The sequence below is a fragment of the Chiloscyllium punctatum genome, chromosome 39 (assembly GCF_047496795.1).
Source record: "Chiloscyllium punctatum isolate Juve2018m chromosome 39, sChiPun1.3, whole genome shotgun sequence".
NCBI classification, from domain to species: domain Eukaryota; kingdom Metazoa; phylum Chordata; class Chondrichthyes; order Orectolobiformes; family Hemiscylliidae; genus Chiloscyllium; species Chiloscyllium punctatum.
In genome coordinates, this window is record NC_092777.1 from 54,982,232 (window position 1) to 54,999,606 (window position 17,375).

At 43.6% G+C, this 17,375-nt stretch overlaps 1 protein-coding gene across 5 annotated transcripts in view; it reads left to right on the forward strand.

Moving 5' to 3' along the window:
- Positions 1 to 17,375, forward strand: part of LOC140464073 (endonuclease V-like) — a 113,167-nt gene that overhangs the window by 16,407 nt on the left and 79,385 nt on the right. For all 5 annotated transcript variants that reach the window (XM_072558750.1, XM_072558751.1, XM_072558754.1 and 2 more), the window contains exon 5: positions 12,079 to 12,191. In XM_072558750.1, the coding sequence (XP_072414851.1) occupies positions 12,079 to 12,191 (113 nt within the window). The remainder of the gene's footprint in view (positions 1 to 12,078; positions 12,192 to 17,375) is intronic.

Genomic DNA, 17,375 nt, shown 5'->3' on the forward strand with positions numbered 1-17,375 from the left:
AATAGACTGGGAGGAGTGTTCAGCAGGTCAGTATCGCTGTGTAATAGACTGGGAGGACTGTGCAGCAGGTCAGTATCGCTGTGTAACAGACTGGGAGGAGTGCGCAGCAGGTCAGTATCGCTGTGTAACAGACGGGGCAGAGCGTGCAGCAGGTCAGTGTCGCTGTGCCACAGGCTGGGAGGAGTGTGCAGTGAGTCAGTGTCACTGGAGCAGTCTGGGAGGAGTGTGCGGGAGGTTAGTATTGCTGTGTAACAGACTGGGAGGAGTGTGCAGCAGGTCACTATCGCTGTGAAACAGACCGGGAGGAGTGTGAGGGAGGTCAGCATCGCTGTGTGACAGACCGGGAGGAGTCTGCAGCAGGTCAGTGTCACTGTGTAACAGACTGGGAGGAGTGTGCAGCAGGTCAGTATCGCTATGTAACAGACTGGGTGGAGTGTGCAGCAGGTCAGTATCACTGTGTAACAGACTGGGAGGACTGTGCAGCAGGTCAGTATCGCTATGTAACAGACTGGGTGGAGTGTGCAGCAGGTCAGTGTTGCTGTGTAACAGACTGGGAGGAGTGTGCAGCAGGTCAGTATCGCTGTGTAATAGACTGGGAGGAGTGTGCAGCAGGTCAGTATCGCTATGTAACAGACTGGGTGGAGTGTGCAGCAGGTCAGTGTTGCTGTGTAACAGACTGGGAGGAGTGTACGGGAGGTCAGTATCACTGTGTAACAGACTGGGAGGAGTGTGCAGCAGGTCAGTGTCGCTGTGCAACAGGCTGGGAGGAGTGTGAGGGAAGTCAGCATCGCTGTGTGACAGACCGGGAGGGGTGTGAGGGAGGTCAGTATCACTGTGTAACAGATTGGGAGGAATGTGCTGAAGGTCAGTGTCACTGTGTAACAGACTGGGAGTAGTGTGCTGCAGGTCAATATCACTGTGGAACAGACTGGGAGTAGTGTGCTGCAGGTCAATATCACTGTGGAACAGACTGGGAGGAGTGTGCAGCAGGTCAGTATCACTGTATAAACAGACTGGGAGGAGTGTGCATCAGGTCAGTGTCACTGTGTAACAGACTGGGAGGAGTGTGCATCAGGTCAGTGTCACTGTGTAACAGACTGGGAGGAGTGTGCAGCAGGTCAGTGTCGCTGTGTAACAGACTGGGAGCAGTGTGCTGCAGGTCAGTGTCACTGTGTAACAGACTGGGAGGAGTGTGCATCAGGTCAGTGTCACTGTGTAACAGACTGGGAGGAGTGTGCAGCAGGTCAATATCACTGTGTAACAGACTGGGAGCAGTGTGCAGCAGGTCAGTGTCACTGTGTAACAGACTGGGAGGAGTGTGCAGCAGGTCAGTATCACTGTGTAACAGACTGGGAGGAGTGTGCAGCAGGTCAGTATCACTGTGTAACAGACTGGGAGGAGTGTGCAGCAGGTCAATATCACTGTGTAACAGACTGGGAGCAGTGTGCTGCAGGTCAGTATCACTGTGTAACAGACTGGGAGGAGTGTGCAGCAGGTCAGTATCACTGTGTAACAGACTGGGAGTCGTGTGCAGCAGGGTAAAAACAATGACTGCAGATGCTGAAAACCAAATACTGGATTGGTGGTGCTGGAAGAGCACAGCAGTTCAGGCAGCATCCAACGAGCCTCCTCTCTCTACAAGAATCTCAGGGAGTCCCTCTCCCACTGCAACTCCCAGGTCATTTCCTCTGCTCTTAAGCTCTTCAAACATGTTGTGAAACAAACTCGGTACCACAGCCACATTTGCTTCCAGCTCAGTTACTGTCTCCTTGACTTGTCCGACCTGCCTATCTTCTTTTCCACCTATCCACTCCACCCTCTCCTCCTTGACCGATCACCTTCATCTCCTCCCCCACTCACCCATTGTACTCTATGCTACTCTCTCCCCACCCCCACCCTCCTCTAGCTTATCTCTCCATGCTTCAGGCTCACTGCCTTTATTCCTGATGAAGGGCTTTTGCCCGAAACGTCGATTTCGCTGCTCGTTGGATGCTGCCTGAACTGCTGTGCTCTTCCAGCACCACTAATCCAGTGTGCAGCAGGTCAGTATCACTGTGTAATAGACTGGGAGGAGTGTGCAGCAGGTCAATATCACTGTGTAACAGACTGGGAGCAGTGTGCAGCAGGTCAGTGTCGCTGTGGAACAGACTGGGAGGAGTGTGCAGCAGGTCAGTGTCACTGTGTAACAGACTGGGAGCAGTGTGTGGCAGGTCAGTATCACTGTGTAACAGACTGGGAGGAGTGTGCAGCAGGTCAGTATCGCTGTGTAACAGACTGGGAGGAGTGTGCAGCAGGTCAGTGTCACTGTGTAACAGACTGGGAGGAGTGTGCAGCAGGTCAGTGTCACTGTGTAACAGACTGGGAGGAGTGTGCAGCAGGTCAGTGTCACTGTGTAACAGACTGGGAGCAGTGTGTGGCAGGTCAGTATCACTGTGTAACAGACTGGGAGGAGTGTGCAGCAGGTCAGTATCGCTGTGTAACAGACTGGGAGGAGTGTGCAGCAGGTCAGTGTCACTGTGTAACAGACTGGGAGGAGTGTGCAGCAGGTCAGTGTCACTGTGTAACAGACTGGGAGGAGTGTGCAGCAGGTCAGTGTCGCTGTGGAACAGACTGGGAGCAGTGTGTGGCAGGTCAGTATCGCTGTTAACAGACTGGGAGGAGTGTGTAGCAGGTCAGTGTCACTGTGTAACAGACTGGGAGCAGTGTGTGGCAGGTCAGTATCGCTGTGTAACAGACTGGGAGGAGTGTGCAGCAGGTCAGTGTCACTGTGTAACAGGCTGGGAGGAGTGTGCAGCAGGTCAGTGTCGCTGTGGAACAGACTGTGGGGAGTGTGCAGCAGGTCAGTGTCGCTGTGGAACAGACTGTGGGGAGTGTGCAGCAGGTCAGTGTCGCTGTGGAACAGACTGTGGGGAGTGCGCAGCAGGTCAATATCACTGTGGAACAGACTGTGGGGAGTGTGCAGCAGGTCAATATCACTGTGGAACAGACTGGGAGGAGTGTGCAGCAGGTCAGTGTCACTGTGTAACAGACTGGGAGGAGTGTGCAGCAGGTCAGTGTCACTGTGTAACAGACTGGGAGGAGTGTGCAGCAGGTCAGTGTCGCTGTGGAACAGACTGTGGGGAGTGTGCAGCAGGTCAATATCACTGTGGAACAGACTGGGAGCAGTGTGCAGCAGGTCAGTGTCGCTGTGGAACAGACTGGGAGGAGTGTGCAGCAGGTCAGTATCACTGTGGAACTGACTGGGAGGAGTGTGCAGCAGGTCAGTGTCACTGTGGAACAGACTGGGAGGAGTGTGTAGCAGGTCAGTGTCGCTGTGTAACAGACTGGGAGGAGTGTGCAGCAGGTCAATATCACTGTGGAACAGACTGGGAGGAGTGTGCAGCAGGTCAGTGTCGCTGTGTAACAGACCGGGGGGAGTGTGCAGCAGGTCAGTATCACTGTATAACAGACTGGGAGGAGTGTGCAGCAGGTCAGTATCACTGTGGAACTGACTGGGAGGAGTGTGCAGCAGGTCAGTGTCGCTGTGGAACAGACTGTGGGGAGTGCGCAGCAGGTCAATATCACTGTGGAACAGACTGGGAGGAGTGTGCAGCAGGTCAATATCACTGTGGAACAGACTGGGAGGAGTGTGCAGCAGGTCAGTGTCGCTGTGTAACAGACCGGGGGGAGTGTGCAGCAGGTCAGTATCACTGTATAACAGACTGGGAGGAGTGTGCTGCAGGTCAGCGTCGCTGTGGAACAGACTGGGAGGAGTGTGCAGCAGGTCAATATCACTGTGTAACAGACTGGGAGGAGTGTGCAGCAGGTCAGTATCACTGTGTAACAGACCGGGGGGAGTGTGCAGCAGGTCAGTGTCACTGTGTAACAGACTGGGAGGAGTGTGCAGCAGGTCAGTGTCGCTGTGTAACAGACTGGGAGGAGTGTGCAGCAGGTCAGTATCACTGTATCACAGACTGGGAGGAGTGTGCAGCAGGTCAGTATCACTGTGTAACAGACCGGGGGGAGTGTGCAGCAGGTCAGTGTCACTGTGTAACAGACTGGGAGGAGTGTGCAGCAGGTTAGTATCACTGTGTAACAGACTGGGAGGAGTGTGCAGCAGGTTAGTGTCGCTGTGTAACAGACTGGAAGGAGTGTGCAGCAGGTCAGTATCACTGTGTAACAGACTGGGAGGAGTGTGCAGCAGGTCAGTATCACTGTGTAACAGACTGGGAGGAGTGTGCAGCAGGTCAGTATCACTGTGTAACAGACTGGGAGGAGTGTGCAGCAGGTCAGTGTCGCTGTGTAACAGACTGGGAGCAGTGTGCAGCAGGTTAGTTTGACTGAGACATCTGTTAGAAAAAACGTGAAAAACGCTCTTTTGTCTGTCCGAAACATGTTGGTCTTCCAGTTGAAGGAGTTGATCCTGACTGAGTGTTGCGGACTGGAACCTTTCAAGGTCCAGGACTACATTCTGAGGGTCATTTGCCACCAAAGTGCGGTGGGTTAAGACCACAATGTAAGGTGTGCCTGCCAAAGAAGAACCGGGCGCCCACTCAGTAATTGGACTCAGCTGACCCCTCAGCTGAACGCCAAGAGGCTGGATGGTTAACATACAGACTTGTAAATGCAAATGACTCAGTCTGATCTCTGTATGTAAAGGCATGCAACATATCTGTATGAATGGCATCACAAACTGTACAGATACCATAAGATTTCCATGAATAAAGCATGTTGTTGAAAAAAACATTTGTTGGAAAAGACCTATAGTAGAAGGGTAGCTGTGGTGGGAAATTAAGCTGTGGTTGAGAGCATCTTCAATTTTTGTGTCAAACAGAAAATATTACATCACAGGAAAGCAAGTAGATGATTGGTTCATGTCTCTGTTCGTTGGTCAAGTGGTTTAAATCAGATGATATAACAGCTGAAGAATTTGGATATGTACATATTTAAACTATTAACATGCATTTGTATTAATTACAAGTAATAGAGTTAGCTCGACAGGTGCAAGTGTATGTGGGAGCTGGTGAATGCTGCTGCAGACGTGGTCCCCATGGATTGCGTTGAGTATTGGCTTCAGAAGGAACTGTGTCTCAAAATTGATGAGCTGCATTTCAAGTCAGGATGACAGTGATTAGCACTGCTGCTTCACACCTCCCAGGTACCCAGGTTCGATTCAAGCCTGAGGTGACTTTTGTGGTGTTTGCGCATTCTTGTCTGTGTGGGTTTCCTCTGGGTGCTCCAGTTTCCTCCCGCAGTCCACAGATGTGCAGGTTAATTGAATTGGCCATGCTAAATTGCCCTATAGTGTCCAGGATTGTGCAGGCTAAATAGGTTAGTTAAGGTTAATGCAGGGTTACAGGGATAGGGTGAGGGATGCTCTTCAGAGGGTCACTGCAGACTCACTAGGCTGAATGGCCTTTATCTGCACTTGTAAGGATTCTGTGATTTCTAAGTTGCGAACACTGCAACATGTTGACTAGACCGCATATTTCATGAGACCGTCTGACCTCTTAAATTAATTACATCAAATTTTGTCTGCTGTCAAGGACAGGAGGGTATGCCTGCAAGCGAGGCAGACAATCGCATTGGAATTTAGTTTTGGAGGAGTCTCAACCATTACCTTTGTGTAATAAGTATGTGGTTCTTGCTTATGATATGGACTGGAGCACAGACTGCAGGGAGGATAAGTGAACTGACTAAAATAAGATGGTACAGAGTGCCATTCATGTGGGAGACACGCAATGTAATAATGGGGGATAGTATACTTAGAGTATGTACTGTTCTGTGTAGCAAACAGTCTTGAAAGTTGTCCTGCCTATCTGATGCCAAGGTTAAGGATACCTGTTCTTGGTTGAGGAGGACCTTAGACTGAGAGGAGGAGGATCAGTTCCCATGGTCCAATAGGCACTAATGGGCATAAGCAAGACTTGAAAAGATGTTTTGCTGAAGGATTACGAACATAGAGTCACAGAGATGTACAGCACAGAAACAGACCTTTCAGTTCACTCATCCATATCAACCATATATCCTAACCTAATCTAGTCCCAATTCCCAGCACTTGGCCCATATCCCTCTAACTCCTTCCTATTCATGTACCCATCCAGACCTTTTTAAATGTTGTAATTGTACCAGCCTGCACCACTTCCTCTGGCAGCTCATTCCATACACACACCACCCTCTGCATGAAAAAGTTGCCTCTTAGGTCCCTTTTAAATTTTTCCCCTCTCAGCCTAAACATATGCCTTCTTGTTCTGGACATCCCCACACCAGGGAAAAACTCTTGTCTATTTACCGAATCCAGGCCCCTCCTGATTTTACAAATTTCCATAACGTCACCCCTCAGCCTCCAATGCTCCAGGGAAAACAGCCCCAGCCTGTTCAGCCTCTCAAATCCTCCAACCCTGGAAACATCCTTGTAAATCTTTTCTGAACCCTTTTCACAATCTTTTCACAACATCCTTCTGATAGGAGGGAGACCAGAATTGTACACAATATTCCAAAAATGGCCTAACAATGTCCTGTACAGCCAAAACATGACGTCCAACTCCAATACTCTGACCAATAAAGGAAAGCATACCAAACACGTTCTTCACTATCCTCTTTACCTGCACCTCCACTTCCAAGGAATACTGAACCTGCATTCTACAGTCTCTTTGTTCAGCAACACTCCCCAGGACCTTATCAAGTGTGTAAATCCTGCTCTGATTTGCCTTTGCAAGATGCAGCACCTCACATTTATCTAAATTAAACTCCATCTGATCAAGATCCCATTGTACTCTGAGGTAACCTTCTTCGCTGTCCACTACACCTCCAATTTTGGTGTAATCTTAAAACTTCCTTAACTATACCACCTATATTCATATCCAAATCATTTATATAAATGACGAAAAACAGTGGACCCAGCACTGATCCTTGTGGCATACCACTGGTCACAGGCCTCCAGTCTGAAAAACAACCCTCCACCACCACCCTCTGTCTTCTACCTTTAAGCCAATTCTGTATCCAAATAGCTAGTTCTCCCTGTATTCCATGAGATCTAACTTTGCTAACCAGTCTACCATGGGCAACCTTGTCAAACACCTTACTGAATTCCCTATAAACTATGTCCACAGCTCTGCCCTCATCAATCCTCTTTGTTATTTCTTTAAAAAATTAAATCAAGTTTGAGAGACATGATTTCCCACGCACAAAGCCATGTTGACTATCCCTAATCAGTCCTTGTCTTTTTATATACATGTACATCCTGTCCCTCAGGGTTCCCTCCAACAACTTGCCCACCACCAATGTCAGGCTCACTGGTCTATAGTTCCCTTGCTTTTCCTTACCAGCTTTCTTAAATAGTAGCATCACGTTTGCCAACCTCCAGTCTTCTGGCACCTCACCTGTGACTATCGATGATACAAATATCTCAGCAAGGGGCCCAGCAATCACTTCCCTAGCTTCCCTCAGAGTTGTAGGGTACACCTGATCAGGTCCTGGGGGTTTATCCACTTTAATGCATTTTAAGACATCCAACTATAAATGCCAGAGGAAACAGCAAAGAAGCGCTTCACAGGAGGCTCCCAAGCACTGACGATGTCACCTAGACAGGGGACGAAACGTTTGCAAGACAAATTCCCAGCTCGGCGAACAGAACCACAACATTTATAAAATCCATTTGGATTCTCCTTAACCCTATTTGCCAAAGCTTTCTCATGTCCCTTTTTGCCCTCCTGATTTCCCTCTTAAGTATACTCCTACTACCTTTATACTGTTGTAAGAATTCACTCGATCTCTGCTGTTTATACCTGACATATGTTTCCTTCTTTTTCTTGACCAAAACCTCAATTTCTCTAGTCATCTAGCATTCACCTACCACTCTTGCCTTTCACCCTAACAGGAATATACTGTCTCTAGATTCTCGTTATCCCATTTTTGTAGGCTTCCCATTTTCCAGGTGTCCCTTTACCTGCAAACATCTGCCCCCTAGCAGCTTTTGAAAGTTCTTGCCTAATACCATCAAAATTAGCCTTCCTCCAATTTAGAACTTTAACTTTTAGATTCAGTCTGTCCTTTTTCCATCACTATTTTAAACTCAGAGAATTATGGTCACTGGCCCCATAGTGCTCCCCCACTGACACCTCAGTCACCTGCCCTGCCTTATTTCCCAAGAGTAGGTCAAGTTTTGCACCTTCTTTAGTAGGTACATCCACAAACTGAATCAGAAAATTTCTTGTACACACTTAACAAATTCCTCTCTATCTAAACCCTTAACACCTATGGCAGTCCCAGTCTATGTTTGGAAAGTTAAAATTCCCTACCATAGCCACCCTATTATTCTTACGGATAACTGAGATCTCCTTACAAATTTGTTTCACAATTTCCCTCTGACTATTAAGGGGTTTATAACACAATTCCAATATAGGTGATCATCCCTTTCTTATTTCTCAGTTGAACCGAAATAACTTCCCTGGATGTCTTTCCGGGAATATCCTCCCTCAGTACAGCTGTAATGCTATCCCTTATCAAAAACACCACTCCCCCTCCTGTCCTACTTCCCTTTCTGTCTTTCCTGTAGCATTTGTATCATGGAACATCAAACTGCCAGTCCTGTCCATCCCTGAGCCACATCTCCATAATTGCTATCCCAGTCCCATGTTCCTAACCATGCCCTGAGTTCATCTGCCTTCCCTGTTCAGCCTCTTGCATTGAAATAAATGCAGTTTAATTTACCTTGTTTTCTGTTTTGCCCCTGCCCGCCCTGACTGTTTGACTCACTCATTTTCCCAATTGTACTGTGCTGTTGTTTTGATCTTTTCTCCCCCAAAACAATGCAACAGCATATAAAACAGTAATTGCCGCTCCTGGAATTTGAGGACATTACGCCTCACACCTGAAATACCTCAAAAAAGGTCTCATAGCCACAATCTTTTCCTGTCCTCAATTTTGGATTACTTGAGCAGTTCAGGGCTAGATTAAAAAGCAGAACCATAAAGGTTATAAACTCAGGATTATTACATGAGTCACATACAAATTGGCAGAAGGTAAGTAAGATTAGCGAGATAAATGCATGGCTCAGAGATTTGTGTGGGAGAAATAGGGTTCCAATTCATGGGGTATTGGCACCAGCATTTTGATCAGCTGTTCCTTTAGGAGGTCTTCATTTCAATCTCCCAGACCAGTGTCCGGGTGAATTGTATAACCAGGGTTGTACATACGGCTTTAACCTAATTAGTGCAGGGGAGGGTTCAATTGACAGGAAATTTTAAAATCAGATAGAAATGAGAACAGAGATAGAGGATAATGAAGGACCAAATGATAATCAGAGTGAGATAGAAAGGGCCAGAAAATATAAACAGAGAATGTAGCAGAAATTAGAGCCAGAATAAATATTGATTGTAAAAAATCAAACCTTAAGGCAATTTATCTAAATACTTAGAACGCGTATAGCAAGACAGATGAGTTGACGGCACAAATAGAAATGATGAATATTGATAGCTGTTACAGAAATGTGGTTGCAGCATGACCAGGACTGGCATGTGAATATGCAAGCGTGCTTGATGTTCCGAAAAAGTAGGCAAAAAGGAAAAGGAGGTGGGAGTAACGATAATATGAAGGAAGGTATGTGTTCAGTGATGAGTAGTGATATATGTGCAATAGGCTGTGATGTGGAATCAGTTTAAGTGGAAGTAAGAAACGCAAAGGAATGCAATCATGAGTGGGAGTTGTCTCTCAGCCACCAAAGAGTTACTTCACAGATAAAAGTTAGCACTGAAAACAGGCAGATGGGATTAATGGGTCTTTTTCAAGTTGAAAATATCACAGGTCTGTCTCCAGTTGGTGTGGACCAATACGGATTCATCCACGAAGATGGGAATGGTCAATGGTAATCGATAGGAAATTTCCTTGCCTTCTAATGCAACTGTCATAATGGAGGGACGGGATATAGTTCTTAGGGGACTAAAGGGATTAAGGGATATGGAAAAAACTTGGGAACAAGATGCAGAGTTGAATGATCAGCCATGATTATATTTGAATGGCTTGCTAGACGTTTCAGGGTGAAGTTAAGGGTCAAACACATTCTCCTGAGTTTTCTTTCCTTTTTCTAATGTGCCAGTGAAGAATTAAGCTTCGGAGCCTCGCCATCTTTGTTGACTGATCTGGACACGATGTGAAGAAAGGCCTCCATCTGCTGTAAATGTTTGAGTCTGAGATGTATTATTGTACAATGAAATTTTGGCAATTAGTGTTTTCATTTGCTTATATTTTGTGTGGATTTTCCAAAATACCTTGGGGTTCTTCAATGTATTTTTCACAAATGCAAAAAAAAGTGTACACAGCATTTCTTTATAATTCCTCACACAATAATTTCTTTCTGCGTTAAGAAAGTGTGCAGGACAATAGCTGAATTTTTTTCCTATTTAAAGAAGAAATCATGGCTCCTTCTCATCTCCTTGTGCCTCAGTAAGATATTGGCAGAGTTGTAGGATATATTTACCAGCCTTCTGTTGTCGTCAGAGAATGCTGTGTGAACGAAAGACTTAAAGGAAGAGGCAAATAATTTCAAAATTGAAATCTTTGTAAAATTTATAAAAAGCGAAGGGAACACTTTTTCTATAGGTACAGTCTTTCTTTGAATAAGAAGGCAAGACTATTGAAAGTACATTGCTTTTACAATAGTTTGTTTTCTAACCTTCAAGCTTTTTAAACAATGGGCTCTGTATATCCACATCTGTTAGGTACTGTTAGGTTGACTGGTGACATTCCCTCTACAACTATAATTTCAGTTTGATCTACAGCAAATTCAAAGCCACCTGTTCTTGGGAAGCCACAAAGTTGGTTGGTGGAACTCTACAGAACTGATAAGATTAATTTATTTTTTAAAAGGTCAAAGATAATTTTTAAATGGATTTTTTTGTTTGCAATATGTCGAATGAAAGAGTTTTTTTGATAAAAATGCAGCACCTTGGATTTTTCCTCTGTGCCAATTTGTAATCGTAAAAGCGAGAACTTCTCTGTTTCTTATAAGAATAGTAGGTTAGTTGTGAGCAGACGTTTACAGTGACTCAGCCTCCTGTCATAGGTTTATGTCCACAGTGAGTTCATTTTTGCACATAAACCCAAATTGACTCATCTTCCGTTTACTGTTACTGCACACCCCATGAGAACCACCTGACTGTGAAATGACTTGGCCAGGCTGGTTTTTAACATATTGGCAACTTGATGATCCAGTTTAATCCAAGAAAGTGTGAAATGATGCATTTTGATAGAAAGGCTAAGAAGAAGCAATACAAACAATTTTAAAAGGAGCTTAGGAATGGAAATACCTGGACATAGTTAAATTTTGAACGTGGCTAGATAGGTTAGAAAAAGTATGCTTAAAAAGGTTTGTCTCTTTGGCTTTATAATGAGAGGTAAAGATATCAGAAGGAAGGAAGTTATGCAAAATTATTATAAAACAGTGGTTAGGCCTCATCTGGAATATTAGGTGCATTTATCGACACTACACTGAAGGTAGAATGGCTCGGTCTTGGAGAGAGTGCTGAAGAGATTTACCAATGTGATACCTGGTTTGCAGCTTCTGTTATGGATGAGTTAGTGGATTGATCTTGGATGGATAAGTGAAGCTTAATGAAGCAGAGAAGGTTGAGAGAAGATTTAATGGAGATGTTCAAAACCTTGAGATTTTTTGATGGAATGAAAAAGATGAAATTGTTTCGAGTAGCTGAGGATTATCAACCAAGCGACAAAAATTTAAGTTAATTGACAAAAGATAAGGAGAATTGCATTACGCAGTGAATTGTTATGTTCTGTTATGCCTGAAACAGTGGTGGAAGCAGATTCAATAATAACATACAAAAGGGAATATTTGAAGGAGAAAAATATTGCAGGGATAGAGAAAGATGAGGAAAAGGATGGATTGTATCAGTCTTTTAAAAAAGCAAGCACAGATTGAATTACCTTCCACTACTGCGTTATGTGTCTGTAATCAGTAGTATATGCAGTGCCTTGGTACATTCGAAGAGTAACATACAAATAGCAAAGGGCAGTTACACACAGACAGTATTCTACATAAATTACATGAGTATTTCTTATCTCTCTCTCATTTTTGGTTAACAGAATTCGGTGTGGCCTGTCACTTAGGTGTCCTTACCGATTTGCCCTGTGTAGGGGTTGCCAAGAACCTTTTGCATGTGAGTGGTCTGGAAGAGAAAGATTCGCTGAAGGAAAAGGTATGAAAGAACTATCCAGCACGCACCTAGGAGTTTAGTTGCATTGAAATATCACTGAAGTTATATACCTGAAACCATCCATGCAGGAGTTTCAATTTGAATTCAATCTGACTGTGGCATCATTTATAGTTACAAAAGCAATGCAGAAGAAAATAGTTCTTCAGTAAAGATGACAGCATTAGTACCCATAAAGTGCAATAAATCCAAATATTGAAGAGAGGACTTTAGCACAAACATTCATAAGATGATCACATTGCAGTTTTGCAGTTTATTTTGAGAGTATATTGAATGATGAAACCTTTGAGCATTCTTTACACTATGCCTGTGTCTGCAAATTCTAGAAATATTTCATAGATCCCCACAGATGTGATTCACAATACTCAGCTGCAGGGTGGTCCCATTGCCACGTACCATTTTGTTTTGAAATTCAGTATTGGTTGATGTACAAAGATAAAGCTTGCTCGCATTGGTCTATAAGTGTGTTATCAGTTTGGACTGATAAGGATATAATCCCAGAGGACCATTGGGGTGCTCTTTCATTAGAGAGAGATGACAGTTTAACTTGAAGACCACCATGCCTCAGGTGAAAAGAGAGTTTGAAAAGGAGAGTCTGCCCTGGTACCCTCAGCTGGTGCAGGAATTGAGCTCATGCTGTTGGAATCACAAACCAGAAGTGCATCTGACTGACCCCCAAATAGAATCCATAAGTAATTATATTTTAATTTTTCCAATTTAGGTCAGTGAATCCCAAAGTTAAATTAGCTACCAATTCACTGCTGTCTCAGATCAATTTTGAATGTTTTGCTGGAGTGTTGAAGTAAATTTACACAATGACTCTTTACCTGCTGAACCTGAGTACTAGACTCAGAGTCAGAGCACAGAAACAGACCCTTCGGTCCAACTCGCCCATACTGATCAAGTTTCCCAAGTTAATCTAGTCCTACTTGCCTGCACTTGGCCCATATCCCTCTAAACCTTTCGTATTCATGTACCTGCCCAAATGTCTTTGAATTATTGTACCTACATCTACCACTTGCTCTGGCAGTTTATTCCACATGGGGCCCACCTTCTGTCTTGTGAAAAAGTTGCCTCTCAGGTCCCTTTTAAAATTTTTTCGCCTGTCACCTTAAAAGTATGCCCCCACCATAGGGAAAAGACCTTTGCTACTCGCATATCTAGAACATAGAACATAGAACAATACAGCACAGAACAGGCCCTTCAGCCCACGATGTTGTGCCGACCACTGATCCTCATGTATGCACCCTCAAATTTCTGTGACAATTTCTATGCCCTCATGATTTTGTAAACCTCTGTCAGGTTATCCCTCAACGTCCTCTGCTCCAGTGAAAAAAGTACCAGGCTATCCAGCCTCTCTCTCTAACTTGGAACCTCAAATCCCTACAACATCCATGTAAATCTTTTCTGAACCTCTTCCTTTCACAGGGTGACAGAAAAGTAGTTTCACCAACATCCTGTACAACCTCAACATGACATCTTGACTCCTACTCTCTAAGGTCTGAGCAATGAAGGCAACATGCTAACACCTTCTTAACCACCCTGTCTAACTATGATGCAATGTTCAAGGAACTATTTACCTGAACCCTTGGGTCTCTGTTCGACAACACTTTCCAAGGCCCTACATTAACTGTATAAATCTGTCCTTGTTTGTTTCACCAAAATGAAATACCTCACATTTATCCAAATTAAGCTCCCATTTGCCACTCCTCAGCCCATTGGCCCAATTGATCAAGATCTCTTTGTAATCATAGATAACCTTCTTCACTGTCGACTATACCATCAATCTTGGTGTTATCCACAAACTTACTGATCATTCTTCCTAAATTCTTATCCAAATCAGTTATAAAAATGACGAACAACAGTGAATCCAGCACCGATCCTTGCAGAACACCATTGGTCACAGGCCTCCAGCATGAAAAACAACCCTCTACTACCATCTCCTTGTCTCCTCCCATCAAGCCAATTTTGTATTCAGTTGACAAGTTGTCCCTGAATCCCTAGGAGCAACTCCAACTGATGGAAAGTGTTTTCCCTTTGATCGGCTTTATGCCACAGTTGATCAATTGCTGCCTCATGTCAAGGACAGCTACTCTTGCCTCACTTATAGAATTCAGTTCCTAAAGCTGAAATGATATCTGGAACTAGGTCACAATGGTTAAACCAAAAATGAGCATTGGTGATCAAGTAATCATTAATCAAGTATCATTTGATTGCATTGTTGACAACAGTTTCCACCACTTGACTGATGATTGAGAATAGAAAAATAGTGATTGGATTTATCCTATGTTTTATGGACAGGATGTCCCTAGACAAATTTCCATTCTGTTGGGTTCAGAAGGTGTGTGTTATTGACTAAGGATGATCCTAGTTCTGGAGTTCAGGTCTTCAGTACTACAACTGGAATGTGGTCATAATCCATAGTTCATTGCTTTAGCAAAATGCTATTGTCTAACAGTTGGATTTGAATTAATTGTCTTTTCCCTAGGATGGGGGATTTCAAGACTAGAAGGCACATTTTTAAGGTGAGAGGAGAGAAATCTAAAAAAGACATGAGGCAAATCTGTTACACCGAGGGTGGTTTGCATGTAGAATAAACTTCTTGAGCAAGCAGTGGATGTGGATACAGTTACAATGTTTAAAAGACATTTGGACAAATACATGAATCAGACTGGTTAGACTGAAGGGTCTGTTTCCATGCTGTATGACTCTATGATCACGTGAATGAACTTTAAGCAATATGATTAATGTAGAAGTTTTATCTTCAACTGTTCAGGCAGTAATTTGATAACATCAAAACTTATCGGTAGAATTCAGCTTTGAAACTCTACAAAAGCTTATGTTTATGTCAAGTTAGTTGTAAGAACTTTTTTTTTCCCTGGAACACAGTGGATCTCACTTCTGAAGATTCTGGTGAAAGGTCATCAACCTGAAATGTTAACATTTTCTTGGTCCTGGATGCTACCTGACTTGCTGTGTATTTCTAGTATTTTCTATGTTTATTTCAGGTTTTCAGCACCCAGTGTATTTTCCTTTTGTGCTTTCGACTTCATTTATACCACATGGTTTCTTATGACAAAACAGGGGAAAACTGCCACCAGTCTTTCAAGGAACAATACAGAGACCACCTATTGTGCATTATGGACAAAATGTTAAAATAGGACCATTTCAGAAGCACTACACCTGCTCTCTGAAATTAGCAGATAGGTGCAATGATGTGAAAAATTACTTTGTATCACTGTCAGGTGGAAAAGGGTGAAAAATGTGTTGAAGTCTGAGATTAGATTCCCAATGACACCAAGGTGAAGTTTGGCATTGCGAGATAATGTTACTTAAAAGAAGTTCTGGGACATACATATTAATGAACCAAAACCTGCAACCCATTCTAAAAAGATGAAAGACTTAACAGCAGTCTAGGTTGTTCAATATATCATTTCAGTTACATGACACACACATCTTTCACTATAAATTCTGTGTCTTATGATCCTGATCCACAGCCACCTGATGAAGGACCAGCTGCCCAAAAGCTAGTGCTCCCAAATAAACCTCTTGGACTGTAATCTGGTGGTGTGTGATTTTTAACATTTGTGGTATAAGATAGACAGTTTCTTGAACAATAGGAGAATCAACGATTATAAGGAAAGTTGCATGTGAGGAATGGCAGAGCAGACTTGAGGAGCCAGGCAGCCTATTCTTGATCCTATTTTTTATGGTCTTATGAAATAATTGTTGGTGAGTTTTGAGAATATTTGTAGCTCAGTTTGAGGTTCTAAATGTAGGTTTGCTCACTGAGCTGGAAGGTTTGTTTTCAGATGTTTTGTCACCATACTAGGTAACATCTTCAGTGAGCCTCCGGATGAAGCACAGGTGGTATAGCCCACTTTCTATTTGTATGTTTGGGTTTCCTTAGGTTAGTGATGCCATTTCCTGTGGTGACATCATTTCCTGCGGTTATGTCATTCCCTGTACTTTTTCTCAGCCGGAGGGGGGGGGGGGGTGTGGACATTGTGTTTGTTGATAGAGTTCCAGTTGGAATGCCATGCTTCTCGAAATTCTTGTGCGTGTCTCTGTTTGGCTTGTCTTAGGATGGATGTGTTGTCCCAGTCGAAATGGTGTCCTTCCTTATCTGTATGTCAGGCAGAAAACTAGCCACCAGGATACATGAGCATCAACTATCCACAAAAGGACATGACCCACTCTCACGAGTATCCTTACATACAGATGAGGAAGGACTCCACTTCGACTGGGGCAACACATACATCCTAGGACAGGCCAAACAGAGACATGCACGAGAATTTCGAGAAGCATGGCATTCCAACTGGAACTCTATCAACCCAAGGAAACTCCAACATATAAATAGAAAGTGGGCTACACAACCAGTGCTTCATCCGGAATCTCACTGAAGATGTTACCAAGTATGGAGACGAAACGTCTGAAAATAAACTTTCCAGCTCAGCAAGCAAACCTACATCCAGTAATTATTAGTCTAACTGAAATTAAATATTCTTACAACTAGTATTGATCCTTTTTTTGAGAATTAGCAATTAGGGAAGTTTTAACTGATACATTTTAAACCAGCAGATACACAAAATATTGGTAAGTGGCAAACAGAACTCAGTAATTCAATGTGAATGGACATAGCTGGAAACTAAGGATAAGTCAGCACATCATGAATTGGAAATATTAAAGAACTGGGGAGAGAATGTGAACATCTGTGTTTGATAAAGTAAATGAGCAGAGAACTTAATTGTAAGTCTGTGCAGGTGAATGGATTTTGATTGAGTTAAAATCTCATCCATAGACTTGGGGTCTTAAGAGGTGTTCCAGTTTATTAAACTTCATGGAATTCTTTTTAAAGATTCTGCTGCCATGAGAAATTCAGTGGATATATTAAGTGCAGTTAATGTTCCAAAATGCTGTTGGTAAGGTCCTTGCAATTCCCATCCTCCAAATGACTGTAAATTTCAATTTTTTAAGGCAGCAGTAGACAGATTCTTGACAACCAAGGAGATCTAAGAGTATTGGAGATATTTAGGAATGTGCAACTAAAAATCAGATCAGCCATGATCATATTGAATGACGGAGCTGGCTCAAAGGGCAGAATGGCCTGCTCTTGTTCCTTATTTATACGTTCGATGAGATCTTACAATGTAAATTAGTGAGTAAGTG